The sequence below is a fragment of the Nuphar pumila genome, chromosome 2, assembly GCF_984573655.1.
Source record: "Nuphar pumila chromosome 2, dmNupPumi1.hap1.1, whole genome shotgun sequence".
In the NCBI taxonomy this organism is placed as follows: domain Eukaryota; kingdom Viridiplantae; phylum Streptophyta; class Magnoliopsida; order Nymphaeales; family Nymphaeaceae; genus Nuphar; species Nuphar pumila.
Window position 1 is genome coordinate 109,245,233 of NC_143250.1, and position 18,428 is coordinate 109,263,660.

Here is an 18,428-nt window from a genome sequence, read left to right on the forward strand (position 1 = left end):
CAATCCATGTTTCCAACCCCTCACCAAAACCCTAAACTTGTACCTCTCCTACATTTCTTCCCACTACCCACCCGTCGGTTGCTCAACACCACCACCACCATAATCATGTTGGCCATACATGACCATCATGGACATGTTTCACGGAGGATTTCATGCGTTGAGGAGAGAGGTGGGCCCACTCTCTCTTCAACGTATGAAACTGCCCTTTAAAAGGCCTTGTCCAAATGAAGCATGTTTAAACGTACTTCATTTGGACAAGCTCAAACAGTGAAATTATTTACCGTTTTTCTTTTTTTTTAAGAGAAAATCGGTAAGTTTCACACGAGCTGGGTAACGGCTATGCATGAGAGTGAAACCGTCAGTCCCTATCTCTCCCTTAAATAAGGGAGAGGGCTTACTCTGGCATGACATGCTAATCTGAGAAGCACACCCCATCCTAAAGAAGGTCTGTTATGACCTTACCTTCACCTTTGTTCTTCTTGCCTTCATCTGCACTCATTTGGAACACTGATCCTTCAGTGGTATCAGAGCTCAAGCTCTTGCTGCGTGGAGAGACTCATCCATGAGAACACCATCTTCTTCACCGCTCGGGGCCATCAATCATTGTTCGCAGTTCAGATGAACACCGAAAATCAACAGAAAGGTTAGTGTTTCTGTTTATAAAGCTTATTAAATAGGTCATCGGATTTCAACGACCCTTGTCTCTGCATTTACAAAAAAAAAGGTAAACATACATTTTGAATTGGGTCTGTCCAGGTCTATCCGCAACAAAAAAAATCTGTTTGTCCTTCTTTTTTATTTTTTTTATTTTTCTTTTTTTTTTTTTTTTGGGGGGGGGGGGGGGGGGAGGGGGGAGACCCCCAATTGGGATTTGCGGCCATTCTCTAGTAGAGAGAGAACTAGAACTCTAACCCATATGGGGTCTGCGTCAGACATCAGAGGGTTACCATTTTGCAGAAGGTCGTCGGCATCGGGTGACCTCAATACATAAAACAAAAGGAGAAAGAAGAATACAGACCCCGATTCGGGGCCTGCGATAGATATCAGAGGGTCACAAAAAAAAAAAAAATTTTGTTCTCTTGGCTCTAACAAAAGATCTTTTTTTAAGAGTGTCGCTAGTAACTAGCAACCTCTCTTCTCGGGGTTTTCTTTTTAGAAGGTTATTGACATCAGGCGACCTCGGTAAATAAAAAAATAACAAAATAAAATAAAAAACAAAGAAGAGAAAAACAGAGTGGGTCGCAAGAATCAGGTGACCCTTGTTCTTAAAAAAAAAATCAAAGGAGGAAGAAGAACACGAACCCCGAATCGAGGCATGCGTCAAATAACCTTGGGTCACAAAAAAAATGGAAAAAAAGTTTTTTTTTTCTCGGATTAACAGGGATTTTTTTTTCAAGTGTCACCAATAACCAGTGACCTCCCTTCACTGAATATTTTTGCAGGAGGTCGTCGGCATTTAGCAACCTCGCTAAAAAAAAAAAGGGTTAGCTACTTTTTTTTTCTTTCATTGCCAGCTCCTCACCGCAGCCATATCCCTATTTTTTTCGATGACCCATCCTACAAGGCGATCGAATTGACTGATCGGCATCGTCTTCGACGACTGAAGAAAAAAAACCTAGAGAACAACAGAAGCTTTCTTGCAAAGCTTTTCATTTTTTCAGAAATATCGAGCCTTTTTATATAGTTTAACAGTAGATATTACCTTTTTGCCCTTATTTTTTCGATAATTTTGGTCAAGTCCCTGCCATATTGAATTATTTTTTACCCTTGATCTTTTTTGCTATTTTTGATCAAGTCCCTTCTAGGTTAAATTACTTATTTATCACTAGTCTTTTTTGATAATTCCAGTCAAGCGCCCCTGCATGGATAACTTACATTTTTGTCCCTGCTCTTTACTGTTAGTGCATGTTCTATCCTTTTGTAATTAAATTATTGTACTGCCTCCACTCTTTGTTATTTTTGATATCTGTATCCTTCAATTATATAATATGTCCTCAAATTTCTTGTAATTCTAAGAAAGAGGTCTGAACTCAAAAATATATCCAGAACAAGCTTAAACTTTTGATTTCTTGCAAAAAAAAACTCTGCATTTTTTTAAGTCCTATTTTTGAGGGATCATTATTTTTTTCCTACAGTACTCTCATCTGACCTTTTTGAAATTATAAAAAAGCGCTTAGAGATTGTAGATTTGCTCATTTTTAGTTGAAAAAAAATAAGAACTAGATTGTCGTACAAATTTTTTATTTACATAATACAATAAGTTTGATATCATGAATTTGCTAACTATGAACGTGATATTTTCTGAGTTCATGACTAATATTATCTTATTTGTCTACTTGTTAAATGTTGGACTTATATTTATCATGCTTTGCCATCATAAATACCTAATTTCAGAAGAATGACAAGTAGGGCTCGTGCAACTGGCCAAAACTGCTTAATGGAATCAATTTATATATTTGGAAGATGATGATTCCTCTTGTTTTGACCATAGAGGGCATTGAGATTGCTCTCACTACTAAAATGAGAGACTCGGGTAACAAAGCTACCAAATAAGACAAGATAGTTTTTCTAAAGTATATATAAAAGAGATAATATGTTGGCTATAACCATTATGCTCACCTACATGGATGACGATCTAATTAAGGTATTCAAAGATTACCCTACAAAAAAGTCTATGTTTTATTCTATTTCAAAGAAGTATGATACTACCTCTGAAACACATATTCAATTGCTTTTGGAGCAATATAATTCATGTATGATGCAATAAAATGATAATATAGTTGATCACGTGAACAAAATGCTAGTTATGGCAAAGGACTTAGCGATACTTGAGAATGTAATTCTAGATCATATGCAGATATCCACCATTTTGCACAGTCTCCCATCTTCATGGGAGATGGTCTAAACTGCTCTTAGACTGAACTCAAAAAATCTAATTTTAGAAGAGCTTCCAACTCAACTTAAAATTAAGCAATAACATATGTAACAAGATAAGAAAAGTGAATTACACTTCGCGAAAGATAATCACAATCACAGTCATAGCCATTTTAGGCGCTCACATTTTAAGAAAATATTTTTTAAAGGTAATGCAAATTTGATAAGTGAAAAGGTCGAACATTCCGCAAGCTGCAGGCAATTGCCTTCCAGGTCAAGTGCTTCAAGTGTGAAAAACTTGGACACTTCAAGAAAGATTCTTGAAGTCAGACAAACAAAAATAATGGCAGAAACAACAAAAATGGCTAGCAAAAAAGATGCGTTATATAATCAGTATGATATCAGAATGCTCTTATGCGAACCATGCTCTTTCTGGATGGTGGGTGGACTCTGAGGCGACACTTCATATATCAATGAACAAAGAAGAAATGGTGGATATGATCAAGTATAAACCTGATGAACATCTGGTGTACATGGGCAACAACACCTATTCTGATGTTATGGGTGTCAGGACTTATTGCATTAAAACCTCTAAAAACAATGTTCTGTTGTCAAATGTCCTGTTTGTATCATCCTTAAGACATAATCTAGTGTATGTTCTGGCATTGGTTGCCAAGGGTTTTGAAGTTTGATTTTTACCAGGGAAGGTTACTATGGGAAAACATGATCGAGTCCTGTTTGATGGGGTCTTTGATAAACATCATGGATTGTTTAAAATTTATGATTCTGATATGAATAAAATTCTTTGGATTTCTACTTATATTAATATTGTCTTTAATGTGGATGAAAATGTCTGGCACCAAAGACTTGGTCATATTAACTTAAAGAAAATAAAGAAACTTGTTAAATTAAATCTAATACCTGACTTTAATGAATCTTCATTTCATAAATGTAAACTTTGCATTTATAGAAAAATGAGATATAAACCCTGTATTTATGAAGAAATGACAATAAAACCTTTCCCACATAATGTAATTAGAGCATATGAATTATTGAAAATCATATACACTGACATTTGTGGTTCTTTCAGGACTCAAACTCATAAAGAAATACAATATTTTTTATTTTTTATTGATGACTTTTCTATATATATTTATGTCTACCTTATAACTTATAAGTATGAAATGTTAGACAAATTTAAAGAATATCGTCAAGAAGTCAAAAACAAACTTCACAGAAAGATTAAAGTTTTACGGTCTGATCGAAGAGGAGAATATACCTCAAATGAATTTTTTGAATATTGTAAGGCTAACGGGATCAAACCTCAAACTACAACACAAGGTACTCCTCAAAAAAATAGTGTGGTTGAAATATTCAATAGGACCCTTATCGACATGGTTATATGCATGTTATCTAATGCTTCATTATCCAAAGTATTCTGAGGATAAATAATACATACAATAACATATGTTTTAAATAGTGTTCTTTGTAAAATTATTGTCTCTACACCTTATGAATCATGAACATAAAAAAAACCTAACCTAAGTTACCTTCGTAGATGGGGTTCAGTAGCTCATATAAAGGTTATAGAGTGATCTAGAGATAAACTCGATACCAGATATATAGATTGTATCTTTACTGGATATCCCAAAGGATCTAAAGGTTATAGATTTTACCACCCAAATATGGGTTTAATTGAAAGTAGAGATGCTATTTTCTTGGAATATCAAAACATGAAAGAAATTATTCTTAAAATAAATGAAGACCATCCTCTTGATTTGTATTATGATTATGATGACTCGAAAGAACATTTAAGTAATGACGAACCTCTGTAAACTTTTCATCTTCTTCTCATCAGTTTCAGGTTGGGCATAAAAGGTCTAGAGTTCCTCTGTCTTACTTAGATGACTATTATGTCTACTTGTCGGAGAAATTGTGTTATTCTTTAAACATGGATGACATGAAAGATAACCTATCATATGGTTAGGAAATAAACTCACATGAGTCAATAGACTGGGTAAAAGCCATGAACGAGAAAATTGAGTACATTGAGAAAAAGCAGGTTTGAGAATTAACTGATTTACTTGAGAAAAAAAATCATTGGATGTAAATAGATTTTAAAGAAGTTTAAATCTGATGGTAGTATTGATAAATTTAAAGTGAGGTTAATAGCTAAGAGTTTTTCTCATAAAGAAGGATTAGATTATGTTGACACATATTCACTTGTTGCAAAATTTGCCTCTATAAAGACAATTCTCGCTGTTATAGCTCACTACGACTTAGATCTACATCAAATGAATGTTAAATTTGATTTTCTTAATGGTAAGCTCAAGAAAATGGTTTTCATGAAACAACTTGAAGGCTATATAATAAAAGGCAAAGAAGATAAATTATATAAGTTGAAAAAATCCTTATATGGATTTAAGCAATAACCACATCAGTTGTATTTAAAGTTTTATAAGGCAATTATGTCATTAGGGTTTGTGGCAAATAAATTTGTTCATTGTATTTATGTCTGAAAAAAGTGATAGTAAATTTGTTGTTCTCTCACTATACGTGAATGGCATTCTCTTGACTAGAAACGACAACGATATGATTGTCAAAACCAAGTCATGGTTAAATTATCAGTTCGAGATGAAAGACATTGGAGAAATATCCTGTGTTCTTGGAATTAAAATCACCTGAGATAGAAACTCTAATCTTTTAAGCTTGAGTCAAGAAATGTATATAAATCATATACTCAAGAAATTTAAAATAAGTGATTGCAAGCCTGTTTGGACACGTGTGATAAAAAGTGTTAAATTGAGTAAGAATGATAGTCCTGATGATGGACAATAACTACTGAATGTCCCTTATGCATAAGCTGTTGGAAGCTTAATGTATGCTATGCACAATACCTGATATCAACTTTGTTGTTGGCCTCGTTAGTCGTTACTAAAGTAATCTTGGTTGGCCTCATTAGTAAGTAGTAAAATGAATATTTCTAAATTTAAAAGGGACTATAAGCTTGAAATTATGTTTTCAATATAATGTTGTAGAATTAATTGGGTATTTTGATGTCAGGCAATAGGGATGATATTAAATCTACTTCTGGATATGTTTTTTTCCTCAAAGAAGAAGCAATTTCCTCGTCTTGTAAGAATTAAGGTTGTGTAGCTCTGCATACTTAAGAAGCAGAATATATTGCATGCAATGCAGCTGTTACATTTGTTGTTTGGATAAGTCGCTTCATTAGTGATTTGAAGTAGAATATAACCAACGGGCCAGTCCAAAATTATTGTGATAACCAAGTTGCCATCTCTCTTATGAACAATGGAGCAAACAATTATAAAAGTAAATATATATTGGTAAAGTATCATTATATTTATGATATGATTGAAAGGAATGAAATCAAAGTAAGCTTAACCAATGAAGTTGTTTATCGATTTTCTCTTTTTAGAGAGAAAAACGGTAAGTCCCACACGAGCTGGGTAATGACTACCTAGGAGGGTGAAATTGCTAGCCCCTATCTCTCTTTTAAATAAGGGAGAGGGCTTACTCAAGGCACAACACACTAATCTGAGAAGCACACTCCCTCCCGAAGAAGGTATGTTACGACTTTATCTTCACCTTTATTCTTATTGCCGTCATCGGGAACACCGATCCTTCAAACCAATCGAGAGGCAGAGAGATGCCTTGCACCATTGCGGTAGAGTGTGTTGAATTTTCACTCAAACAACTTGAGAGGGTTTAGTGGGAAACAACTTGGATCCCACCAAGATACACATCTCATTAAGTATTATTTTGGTGTGTTTGATGGTGCATTTATGATTGAACAAAACAACTCTCAACATAACAAACATATGCTTAGTTTTTTTTTTGGCTGGACAAGAAGTTGTGTTACAATTTTATGGTGCATGGACAGTTTGGACACATGAATAATGAGTCAGCTACCTTCGTTTTGGATCATACATATCGATCCACCCAACAAGTGTTTTAACATGTTTATTATGGATTTTAGTTTCAGATATGAATCTCGGATTAGATCTAAAACTAAAAAATGTTTACAATTTGTATAATTTTAAAAAATTAAAATTAAAATTTTTTTATACATAAATGCTTTAATCTTGGTCATATTAGATCTAATTATGAAAGTTTATCAAAAAATTAAGGATATTAGCCACCAATAAATGCAAAAAACATAAATAAATCATAAGACCCTAAAATGTAAAAAAGAAAATCATAAATAAACCCCAAAACCCTAAACTACAAAAAACACAAGTTATAAAATAAAAAACTATAAATAAATCATCAAATTAAATACAAAATGCCCTAATTCAAACCCTAATGAAATAAGATCAAAGGAAAACAAAGAAAAAAATTAATCAATTTAAGTACAAGACACCCTATTTTTTAGAATTTTGAATCAAAACCCTAATCAAGAAAAATAAAATAAATCTTAATCAAATTAAACATTTAAAACCCTAATTAACGATAATTGATTCAAAACCCTAATATAAAAAAATCAAAGAAAAAAACCCTAATAAAATTAAATAACAAAATTTTAATTAAAAACATTTAATTCGAAGCCCTAATCAATAAAAAAAAAACCTGGTAAAAAATCATGGAAAAAAATTCCCAAGCGCCAATGGGTTTGGCCTGCCTAGGTGCAAATCTCATTGAAGTCACCTCTTGCGCAAGCCGAAGCGTGCCGAAGCTATTGGGGCAAGGGTAAACCCTAGACCCGCTCCTCTAGCTCCTTTCCCACCACCCGCCGACCGGCGGCTCAGGCACCCACCACCACCATAACCAATCAGGAGACGCAGAGATGCCTCGCACCATTGCCGTAGAATGTGCTGGCTGCCCCCCGCTGCGAGTCATCGTTTCCGACTCCTTGGGCCTCCTGAAAGGTGAGCAGAAACTCTTATTGATTCCGCTCTCCGCTCCTCTGGAAACCCAACAAATCTATTTCATATCGTATCAATCTACACCCTCCCCCCCCCCCCCCTCCAAAAAAAAGGGGGGTTTCAATCCCCTGTTTGATCGGATTGGTTTGATGTGTTAACCGTTCCCTCCTTTTTTCTTTACTGTGTTCGGCAGTTGTGGAGTCTCACAGCGAGAAGGGAAAACCGCAAGTGGTAGACAGATGGGGCGTGCCCGATCCTTCCCGGTACGTCCTCGCTGCGTCGGCGGCGGACCACCCAATTAATCCAGTAAGCGGGCTACGATTCTGATTCTCTTTCTTCTTTTTTTTTTTGGGAATTTCTTGCTTATTTTTCCCGTATAAGCTGTGCTCAGTTGAATCTGTAGTGCTAGTTTGGTTATTATGATGCTAGTCCTAGTGAATTTGTCTGGAAAATTCAGTTGCTTAGCGACAAGACGAGGACTGGAATGTTTTTCACCCTCATGAGTGCATAGCTGCTGTGGAATTTGTACCCTGTGTTGTTTTGATAAGATGATGTGTCAATGTTGGTCTAGAGTGAGAATCGGCTTCTGATGTAGGGTTAAATGCTTGTTATCGACCTTTACCAGTTTTGGTGCCTATGTAGTAGAATTGTTAGCGTATTGGTGACTTTTACTAATTTTAGTGCCTATGTAGTAGAATTATTTGCAATATGTCCCTTTCTCACCATGCATGATCTAAGAGAGATTTTAAGAGATGGTGTTTCACTCGATTTCAGACAGCTGCCTTCCATTCCTATCATACAAAATTTTGTACGTAGGCAATGTGCATTTTGTTCTGTTTTAATGTATTCAAATTACTACATTTTTTTGCCTGCAATATCATAATTGCAAGTATGTTTGATTCTGTCTACATGTTGTTTGTTGGGATTGGGGGCTGGAGCCTTGTTGGGCATTGATGTTGGTTTATGATCTTGCTAGTCAATTTAAATGGATTGCTGCCGTGGTAGTTGATTTCATTCTTTTCTATTTTATTTTCGTTAGATTGTAGCATATGCTAATAAAGGATCCTTTGTTTTTTGTATCTCTCAATGCTTGAAAATGATTTTGCAGTTGCTGGCTGTGGCAAGGAAAAATGGTGAGGTAAGTTCCTCCACAGAGATGCACATTGATATGAGGATATGTTTTGTTGAGATATTGTTCACGACTTCAAGTGCACTTTTGTGGTTAACATATTGCATTGCCATTAGGTTGAGGTACTCAGTACTCGAGATGGAACAGTTTATGCTTCAAAGAATATTGCAGATGCTGATGATAAGAAACATCTCAATAGTTCAAAGGAGGAATTTGACTCTATTGTGGGGCTACATTTGTTCAAAAGGAGGTCTGACCATTTCCATAAATTTTTTATTTTTTCATCCACTGTTTACATGCTCGAGTCAAATAAAATTGTTTAATGTCTTTTAGTTTCTCTTTTGAAGGCTTTCTTAGATATTTTCTCTGTGACATCTTCTACTTAGAATGTGTAGACATATACATTGAGTCTCTCATAGAGTTTTTATGGTGGTTATGGTATTGATATGAAGAAAGGTCTCTAACATGGTTAGGAAGAACGAGTTGACCTTTAGTGAGCATGGCTCATGTGTAAAAGAATAGTGATGAAGCAAGTTGAAAAAAAAGGAAAGGAGAGAAGAAAAGGGAACTTTCAGTCATTATATGTGCTTATCTGATTAAAACCTTAGATAATATGATGTAACCTTATTCCAGTTTTTTTCAGATCTAGGTGTATTGATTATTTGTGATAATTGTAGGTAAGATGTTTTGCACCAAAATGCTGTTAATTAATTTTTGGACAATGTGAAGTTCTCATCTATGGTTGTGTTGTGAATCGGGTTACTCTATTATGTACTTGGAGGTTACACAGTTTGAACAAGTAGCATTCTAGTGAAATAAATATTTGATTTTCATGGTTTAAAATGCATAAGATCCAAGTTTCATTTAGATCAAATAATGCAAGTGCACATGAGATACATGGTTACATATTTCAGCTTTTATCTAGAGCATCTTTGTTTTGGACCGCCTTGTTTTCACCTTTTTGTTTCTTATGTGTATACCTCTTTGGCACTCTCAAGTGCTTGTATATGGCCTTTTGGCTTAAGAACCCCATGTAGCGGGCCCCTCTCTTCCCCTCTCTATTTACTTTGCTTACAAGTTGCTATAAAGAAGTTTTATACATCCTTGCCTCCTTGCTCTCTTTGTGCTTATGCATATGCGTACTCTTGCTTCTGCTCCGGCTCATGTGTTGTGAGTTTGCTTGTGCGCTTAAAAGGCTTGCTTTCGGTGTTTGTGACTACCCGAAGCTACGTTGCGGAGGCCTTCAATTCTAAGCCCGTGACAAGTTGGTACTAGAGCCTTGTCGACATTGGGATTGACAATGGTGCCGAAGAAACATATCATGATTCCTTTAGGTAGTATGGTTCCTCCTGGAAAAGAGTTCATACCTGATGATCGTATGTCATCTATGTGCATGATGTCGCTAAACTGCAGTAGAGGGGGTGGAGAACTCTGTGGAAGGTCTTACCACTAGATTTGAGTATCGGTGGATGATCTTGCCACCAAGATTGATGATTTGCTAGGACGGTTTAACATTATGGCTGCAGGAATGAATGTTGTTTGACAAAAGAATGATCAGTTGGAGCGACAATTGAGGACTGCCCCAGTTGGTGGAGCTGCGGTGCATGTAGATATGTTGCGTATCAAGCTACTTGAGCCTACAAAGTATAGGGACACTCAGAGCTCGAGAGACGTCAAGAATTTCATTTACTAGATGGAGCAGTATCTTGATGCTGCTAGGGTGGAGGAAGACATAGATAGGATGCGCACCACAACGATGTACTTTGCGGATAAAGCGACTCTTTGGTGGAGACGCCGTTTATGCGATGTTTGACGTAGGCTTGTCATGATAGACTCATGAGAGAATCTTAAGAAAGAGCTACATGACTTTTTTTTGCCCCAAAATAAAGAAGGATTGGTCCACAATAGGTTGTTGGCATTCTATGTCACATGGGTGCCGGTGGGGAGGGGTGCGGCACTTTAAAAAAACATGGGTGTGGGAGTGCGGCAAAAAAATAAATACAACAACAACAACAACAACTACGCCTTCATCCCAAAACAATTGGGGTCGGCGATATGAACCAACAAAGAAAATCATTCTGGGTCTTCCACATGAATCCTTCTTCTCCATTCATTTCTATCCAATGCCATGTCCTCGGTGAGGTTCAAAACATTCATATCCTTTCCTATCACCTCCATCCATGTCTTCCTAGGCCTACCCCGACCTCTTTTAACTAATATATTTTCCCATTTCTCCATCCTTCTAACTGGAGCATCATTAGGCCTTCGTCGAATATGTCCAAACCACCGTAAACGATTCTCTCTCATCTTATTTTCAATGGGTGCAATGCCTACCTTCTTACGTATCTCCTCGTTCCGAATCTTATCTTTTATTGTATTTCCACACATCCATCTCAGCATACGCATCTCAGCTACACTTATTTTTTGAATATGATGTCTCTTGGCAGCCCAACATTCCGTACTATATAGTAAAGCAGGCCTAATAGTCATCCTATAAAACTTTTCCTTCAACCGCAATGGCATTCTACGATCGCACAACACTCCAGTTGCACTCTTCCATTTCATCCACCCAACCTTTATCCTATGATTTACATCTCCATCAATTTCTCCATACTTTTGAATGATAGATCCCAAATATTTGAAAGAATCATCCACCGGTATTTCTTGCTCACCAAGCTTCACTACACTCCCATCACTACTTCGTTGCTTAATAAATAGACATTCCATATATTCTGTCTTATTCTTACTCAACTGAAAACCTCTTGCTTCCAATGTCTATCTCCATAATTCTAACTTAGCATTAACCCCAACTCTAGACTCATCAATCAAAACAATATCATCAGCAAACAACATACACCATGACACATTTTCTTGAATTGATCTCGTAAGCTCATCTATCACTGTAGCAAATAGGAAAAGGCTTAAAGCAAATCCTTGATGTAACCCAACCGTTATAGGAAATTTGTTTGTCACCCCTCCACAAGTGCGGACATTGGTTACTACTCCTTCATACATATCTTTAATTATACTAATGTACTTGAGAGAAACACCTTTCTTCGTCATTGTCCACCAGAGGACGTCCCTAGGTACTCTATCGTAAGCCTTCTCCAAATCAATAAAAACCATATGCAAATCTTTGTTCCTCTCTCTATTTCTCTCAATAAGTTGTCTAAGAAGATGTATAGCTTCCATAGTTGATCTTCCAGGCATAAAACCAAATTGATTCTCCGATATCATGACAACCTTCCTCAACCTAGACTCAATCACCCTCTCCCAAAGTTTCATAGTATGACTCATGAGTTTTATACCACGATAGTTTGTGCAATCTTGTATATCACCCTTATTCTTATATAGAGGCACCAAAGTACTCTTCCTCCACTCATTAAGCATCTTATTTGTCCGCCAAATCTTGTTAAAAAGATTTGTCAACCATTATAAACCTTTCTCTCCCAAGCATTTCCAAGCCTCGATAGGTATACCATCTGGGCCAACTGCCCTTCTTGATTTCATTTTCTTCAAAGCCTCTGCAATTTCTTTCTTTTGAATCTTGCGCATGAAGTCACGATTCATCTCATGAAACAGAATAGAAAAGTCTCCAAGATCCTGAACATGACTTTCATTAAATAGCTTATCAAAATAATCTTTCCATCTCTCCTTAATCTCCTCATCTTTGACTAAAACCCTTTGCGTTTCATCTTTGATACATCTAACCATACCCAGATCCCTCGATTTCCTATCTCTCATCTTTGCAAGCCTATAAATATCCTTCTCGCCCTCTTTGGTATCCAACTTGTCATAAACCTCCTTATATACCTTATCCCTCGCGTTCCAAACTACTTTTTTTAGCTTTCTTCTTTGCTATCATATACTTCTCCAAATTCTCATTATCACAACTTTTACTTAGATTTCTATAACACTCTCTTTTAACCTTAATAGCTAATTTGACATCCGCGTTCCACCACGATGTATCCTTACCTAGTGGTGCACCGCCTTTAGACTCACCCAATACCTCCTTAGCCACCTTTCTCATGCCACCCACTATCTTATTCCACATAGATTCTGAATCCTCCTCGAGACACCAATCAACTTCCTTAAGTATCCGCTCGACAAACATTCCTTGTTTAACTCCTTTCAGTGCCCACCACTTAATTCTAGGATCTATCCCATGTCTATCCTTTTTGCGGCATTGTCTAATTCTAAGATCTAAAATTAAGACTCTATGTTGTATAGCTACACTTTCTCCCGGTATAACCTTACAATCGATACAACAACCATATCTCTCTTTCTAAGTAGGAAAAAATCTATTTGACTCGTATTAACCCCACTTTTAAATGTTACTAGGTGAGACTCCCTCTTCCTAAACCAAGTGTTTGCTAAGATCATATCATAGGACCAACCAAAATCTAAAATCCTTTCTCCACTTTCGTTTCTTTCTCCTATACCAAAGCCTCCATGGATACTCTCAAATCCATCCCTACTAATGCCTACATGCCCATTGAGGTCACCGCCGATGAAAAGCCTTTCTCCATAAGATATCCCTTGTACTACTCCATCTAAATCTTCCCAAAATTGATGCTTAATGAAATCATCTAAACCTACTTGAGTTGCATAAACACTAATAATATTAATAATATCCGTACCTAATACTAATTTAATAAGTAAAATCCTATCACCCTTCCTACGGACCTCAACTACATTATCTATAAACTCACGACTCATAACAATCCCTACTCCATTCCTATTCTTATTCCTATTTATTCCTGTATACTAAATCTTATATCCCCAAGGTTCTATCACTTTTGCTTTCTCCCCTACCCATTTGGTCTCTTGTAGACATAAAATATCAATCTTTCTCCTACACATAACATCTACTAACTCTACCAACTTACCAGTTAAAGATCCTATGTTTCAAGTGGCTAACCTAATTTTATGGTCTTGGACTAACTTCTTTACCCCCACCCGTCCAACAAAGTGAGGGAACCCTTGCCTATTTGACACCACACCCGGGCGCCGGTGTGACGCGTCGCTTTCGGGCGACGACCTAGCAACCCTTGCCCATTTATCACTGCCTCCGGGCCTCTAGAGTACAACGCGTCGCTCAGTAGGGAACGCCCCAACGAAATTCTCATATTGGTTCATATTCATAGGGTATGACTAAGTTTTTATGCTGGCTGTCACAGGCCTACCGCAACCCTCCTCATTTATCCGGGCTTGGGACCGACAGTGTATAACTAAACAGTTATACACAGGCGGAGTTGCGGCAAAATAAATAAATAAATATATTATATATATATTATTTTTAAGTTTTAACAGTTAACAACATTAACACTCTCTGTTGGCAGGGGAGGGGCTGAGCCCCCTCCCTACGCCCTCTTTGTGTAGGGGAGGGGCCGAGCCCCCTCACTGCACCCTCTTTGTGCAGGGGAGGGGTCAAAGAGGAGAGGAGAGGGAGTCAAAGAGGAGAGAGAGTACCTGAGGAGGAGAGGTCCGGCAGAGCGGTCGGCGGCGACGTCAGGGTCCGACGAAGAGGTTGATTGGCGTCGACTTCAGGAGGAGAGGTCGGGAAGATTAGGGCAAATTTTTTTTGCCCTAATCCTCCCCTCCGTAGCCCATTTCATCGGGCAATTTTTTTTTAAAAGTCCAAAAACTGGATAAAAATGACCCTGGGTGTGTTGACCGCACCCATGGTCGGGTTGACCGCATTGGGTGCTGCACCCGCACGCGCACCCACGTCGCATCGCCTCGACGTGGGTGCAACACCTAGTTGGCTGAATCCCTGTGATTTAGCTGGCATTAAAAGAGACATGGTCAGTTCATGACTATGTCAAGGCATTCACTTCAGTGATGTTGGACATCGAGAACATGGGCGACACAAATAAAATGTTCTACTTCAGGCATGAATTGCAGGGGTGGGCAGCCACAAAACTCATTCAACATGATCCTCCAACTCATCCTCCAACTCTCGCTGAGGCACTTGCTGTTGTCGAGATCGATAGGCACAACATGTCATTTCAAGGTAGACAACATGAAAATGACCATAACAATAATAATCGAAGGGATAACCAAAGGAATGACAATGGGCAAAATGTTGGCCGTGGGAACCAACAAAATCAGGGCTGACAAGATGGCCATAATAATAATAACAATCAGAACATGAATAATTTTCATGGGGTCAACTATCGTCGTTGTGATTGTCGTATCTACCATGGTGATCATTGGGCCGATACGTGTTCGAATAGGAATCACGGTCAAGAGAATGAAGATAACCGTGTCCGCCTCGAGCAGCGAATGCCGTTCAGGGTAAGGAAGTTCATCAACCTGTAGAGACACCAACTGTTGGGGCAATGCAGATGATGAATGCAGTGAAGGTGACAGCTACTGCGGAACCACCTGTATGCAAAGAACCAATATACTTGAAACTTCTACCCAATGAAAGACTCACAAGGGCGTTGGTAGACAAATGTGCTACGTATAACTTTATCTCTTGTGAAAAAGCATAACGCTTGAGATTGCAGTGGGAAAAGAAGGAGAGCCGCATGGAAGTGGTTAACTCCGAAGCAAGGGCCATCTATGGTGTTATCCATAATGCGCCATCGTGAATTCATAACTGGTCAGGAAGGACCACATTTTCGGTCGCATCGATGAATGATTTCAAAGTCAACATTGGTATAAAATTTTTGAGAAGTAACAAGGCAGTGCCGATGCCTCACCTTAATGCTCCCAGCTTTGAGGGTGAGAATCAGCCTTGCATGGTTACTACGCTACTTGCAGAGAAGCCTTGCAAGCGCTTGGTGTCCATGCTCCAACTAAAGAGACACATGAAAAATAATGATGAGACTTTTCTCGTCACAATCTGAGCAACGAATGAAGCGGGAGAAGTCGTCCCATGGGCCCTAGTCCCTATATTGAAGGAGTTCAACGATGTTATGGCCGCCGAACTGCCCAAGGCGTGAGGTAGACCATCAGATTAAGTTTGTGCGGGTGCACGACCACCCGCTATGGCTCCATACCGTATGACAATTCTTGAGCTGCAGGAACTACACAAGCAATTGGATGACATGATCGAAGCATGGATCATCCAACTGTCCAAAGCTCCCTTTGGAGCGCCCGTGCTATTTCATGCAAAGCACGATGGGTCGAAGCGTCTGTCCGTTGACTATAGGGCATTAAATAAATTGACCGCGAAGAACAAGTATCTGCTTCTTTTGATCACCGACTTGTTTAATTAGCTCAGAAAGGCTAAGGTCTTCTTTATGTTGGACCTGAGATCAGGTTATTAGCAAGTAAGAGTTGCTGAAGGGCACAAAGCGAGACCACTTGTGTAACATGTTATAGGGTGTTTAAATTTTTTGTTATGCCATTCAGCCCGACAAACGTGCCATAAACTTCTCAACCTTAATGAACAAGATTTTCTACTCGCACCTTGATAAGTTTGTCGTCGTTTACTTGGATGATATAGTGATGTACAATGACTTTATGGAGGAGCATATTCAACACCTTCAGATTGTGTTTCAAACTCTAAAGGATCACAAGCTGTATGTCAAGCAGAAAGAATAACTATTTGGTCAGAGGAAAGTTTACTTCTTTGGCTATATTGTGGGAGGTGGCGGATTGAAAATGGACCACAAGAAGGTTGAAGCTATTCAAGCGTGGGAGCCACTTACTAAGCTTCTCAAATTACGTTATTTCTTGAGACTTGCCAATTACTATTGGCGATTCATCAGAGGGTATTATCAGATCGCTGCTCCGCTCACTGATCTACTAAAGGAAGACAGGCCATGGTTATGGTCTGATGAATGTCAGAAAGACTTTGAGAAGTTAAGCGTGTCTGACAGAAGAACCTTTGTTGAGGTTGCCAGATTGTCAGCAACCATTTGAAGTGCATGCTGACACGTCTGACTTCGTGATTGGAAGGGTGTTGCTACAGGAAGGACATCCATTGCATTTGAGAGACGTAAGCTGAATGATGCCAAGTGTCGATACACTATGCACGAGCATGAAATGTTATCTGTCGTGCATTGTTTTCACACATGAAGACACTCTTTTCGGGTCGCAATTCGTTGTGCTAACTAACAATGTTGCGACAAACTACTTTCAGACTCAAAAGCTGAGTCCATGACAAGCCCGCTGGCAAGATTTTCTAGCGGAATTTGATATGATCATTGAGTACAAGTCTGACAAGGCCAATGTTATTGTTGACGCCTTGAGTCAAAAGCGGAACTTGTAGCGCCACTCGCATGGGATGGTAATGTTAGCCAACCGATGAGCGTTCTTCTTGAGCAGGTTCGAGAAGCTTTGAGGAATGATCCAAACACCCAATAGTTGATTGCATTGGTAAAAGAAGGAAAAACACAGAGATTTTGGTTGAATGATTTGCTCTGCTCCACGGGAGATCGTCTATATATTTTGCCATAAGATACTCTACGAAGGCGCTTAATGCACGAGTGCCATGATGCCATCTGTGCGGGTCACCCAGGGCAATAGAGGACCTTGACGTTGTTGGAACGTGCGTTCTATTGGCCGCATATGCACAACGATGTGGACCCTTATGTGCGGACTTGCTTAATCTGCCAGCAAGACAAGCCCGTAAACCAGAGACCTGGAGGATTATTAGAGCCTCTACCAGTGACAAGCCGTCTGTGGGAGGAGTGCATCACCATGGGCTTTATCGTGAGCTTGCTAAAAACTCAAGGTTGCAGTTCAATCTACGTGGTTATGGACAAATTTTCGAAGTATGCTATCTTCGTGCCTGCCCCTGCCACCTGCTCAGTTGCCGATACCGCAAAGTTGTTCGTGCAAAATATGATTAAGTATTGGGGAATCCTTGAGAGCATCGTCAGCGATCGTGACACTCCTTTCATTGGCAAATTTTGGCAAGAAGTATTTTGCTTGAAGTTAACAAATTTGCATTTCAGCACAAGCTTTTATCTTTTGTTAGTGTCAATCAAATAGATGCTGTTCAATTCTGCTACAACCTTCAAAAGAGTGAGTCATCCAACCATAGTTCATTTGAAGTTGCAACAGGACAACAACTGCAGACTTCGCAGACTCTTATCGTGCGAGGACATGGCAAAACGCTTTATGCATACCCATTCGTCAGGAACTATCATGATCAGACAGAGTTGACAAGCACATGAAGAAATGGGTGGACGAGAAGCGTCAACCAACAAAATTTCGTGTTGGTGAAGCTCTTCCTCGACCGCACAACTATCTTTCGGGGCCACCACCGAGGCCTCATTTGCAAGTATGATGACCCCTTCACCATCACCAAGCGCGTTGGGAACTTGGTGTACAGGCTGGACTTGCTATCGAATTTTCAAGTGCATCCGGTCTTCCATGTGTGCAACCTAAAGCCGTTCCATGAAAATGAAGGAGACCCTCAATGGAGCATGCCTTAACATGCTCCCATTCGCAGCGCACACCGTCAATAGTCAGCATCCCATGCAGAGAATTAGAAGTCATCCTCAACCACTCCAACAGTTACCTCGGCGAAATCAAGAAGTACTTGGTGCGGTGGAAAGGTCTACCATAATGTGAAG

General features: G+C 38.7%; 1 protein-coding gene across 1 annotated transcript in view; it reads left to right on the top strand.

Annotated features, from left to right (window-relative positions):
• Positions 1 to 7,547: 7,547 nt before the first annotated feature.
• Positions 7,548 to 18,428, top strand: part of LOC149846673 (ribosome biogenesis protein NSA1-like) — a 38,263-nt gene continuing 27,382 nt past the window's right edge. The window contains exons 1-4 of the mRNA XM_089996489.1: positions 7,548 to 7,763; positions 7,954 to 8,066; positions 8,869 to 8,898; positions 9,006 to 9,139. Coding sequence (XP_089852615.1) covers positions 7,682 to 7,763; positions 7,954 to 8,066; positions 8,869 to 8,898; positions 9,006 to 9,139 — 359 coding nt within the window. The 5' untranslated portion in view covers positions 7,548 to 7,681. The remainder of the gene's footprint in view (positions 7,764 to 7,953; positions 8,067 to 8,868; positions 8,899 to 9,005; positions 9,140 to 18,428) is intronic.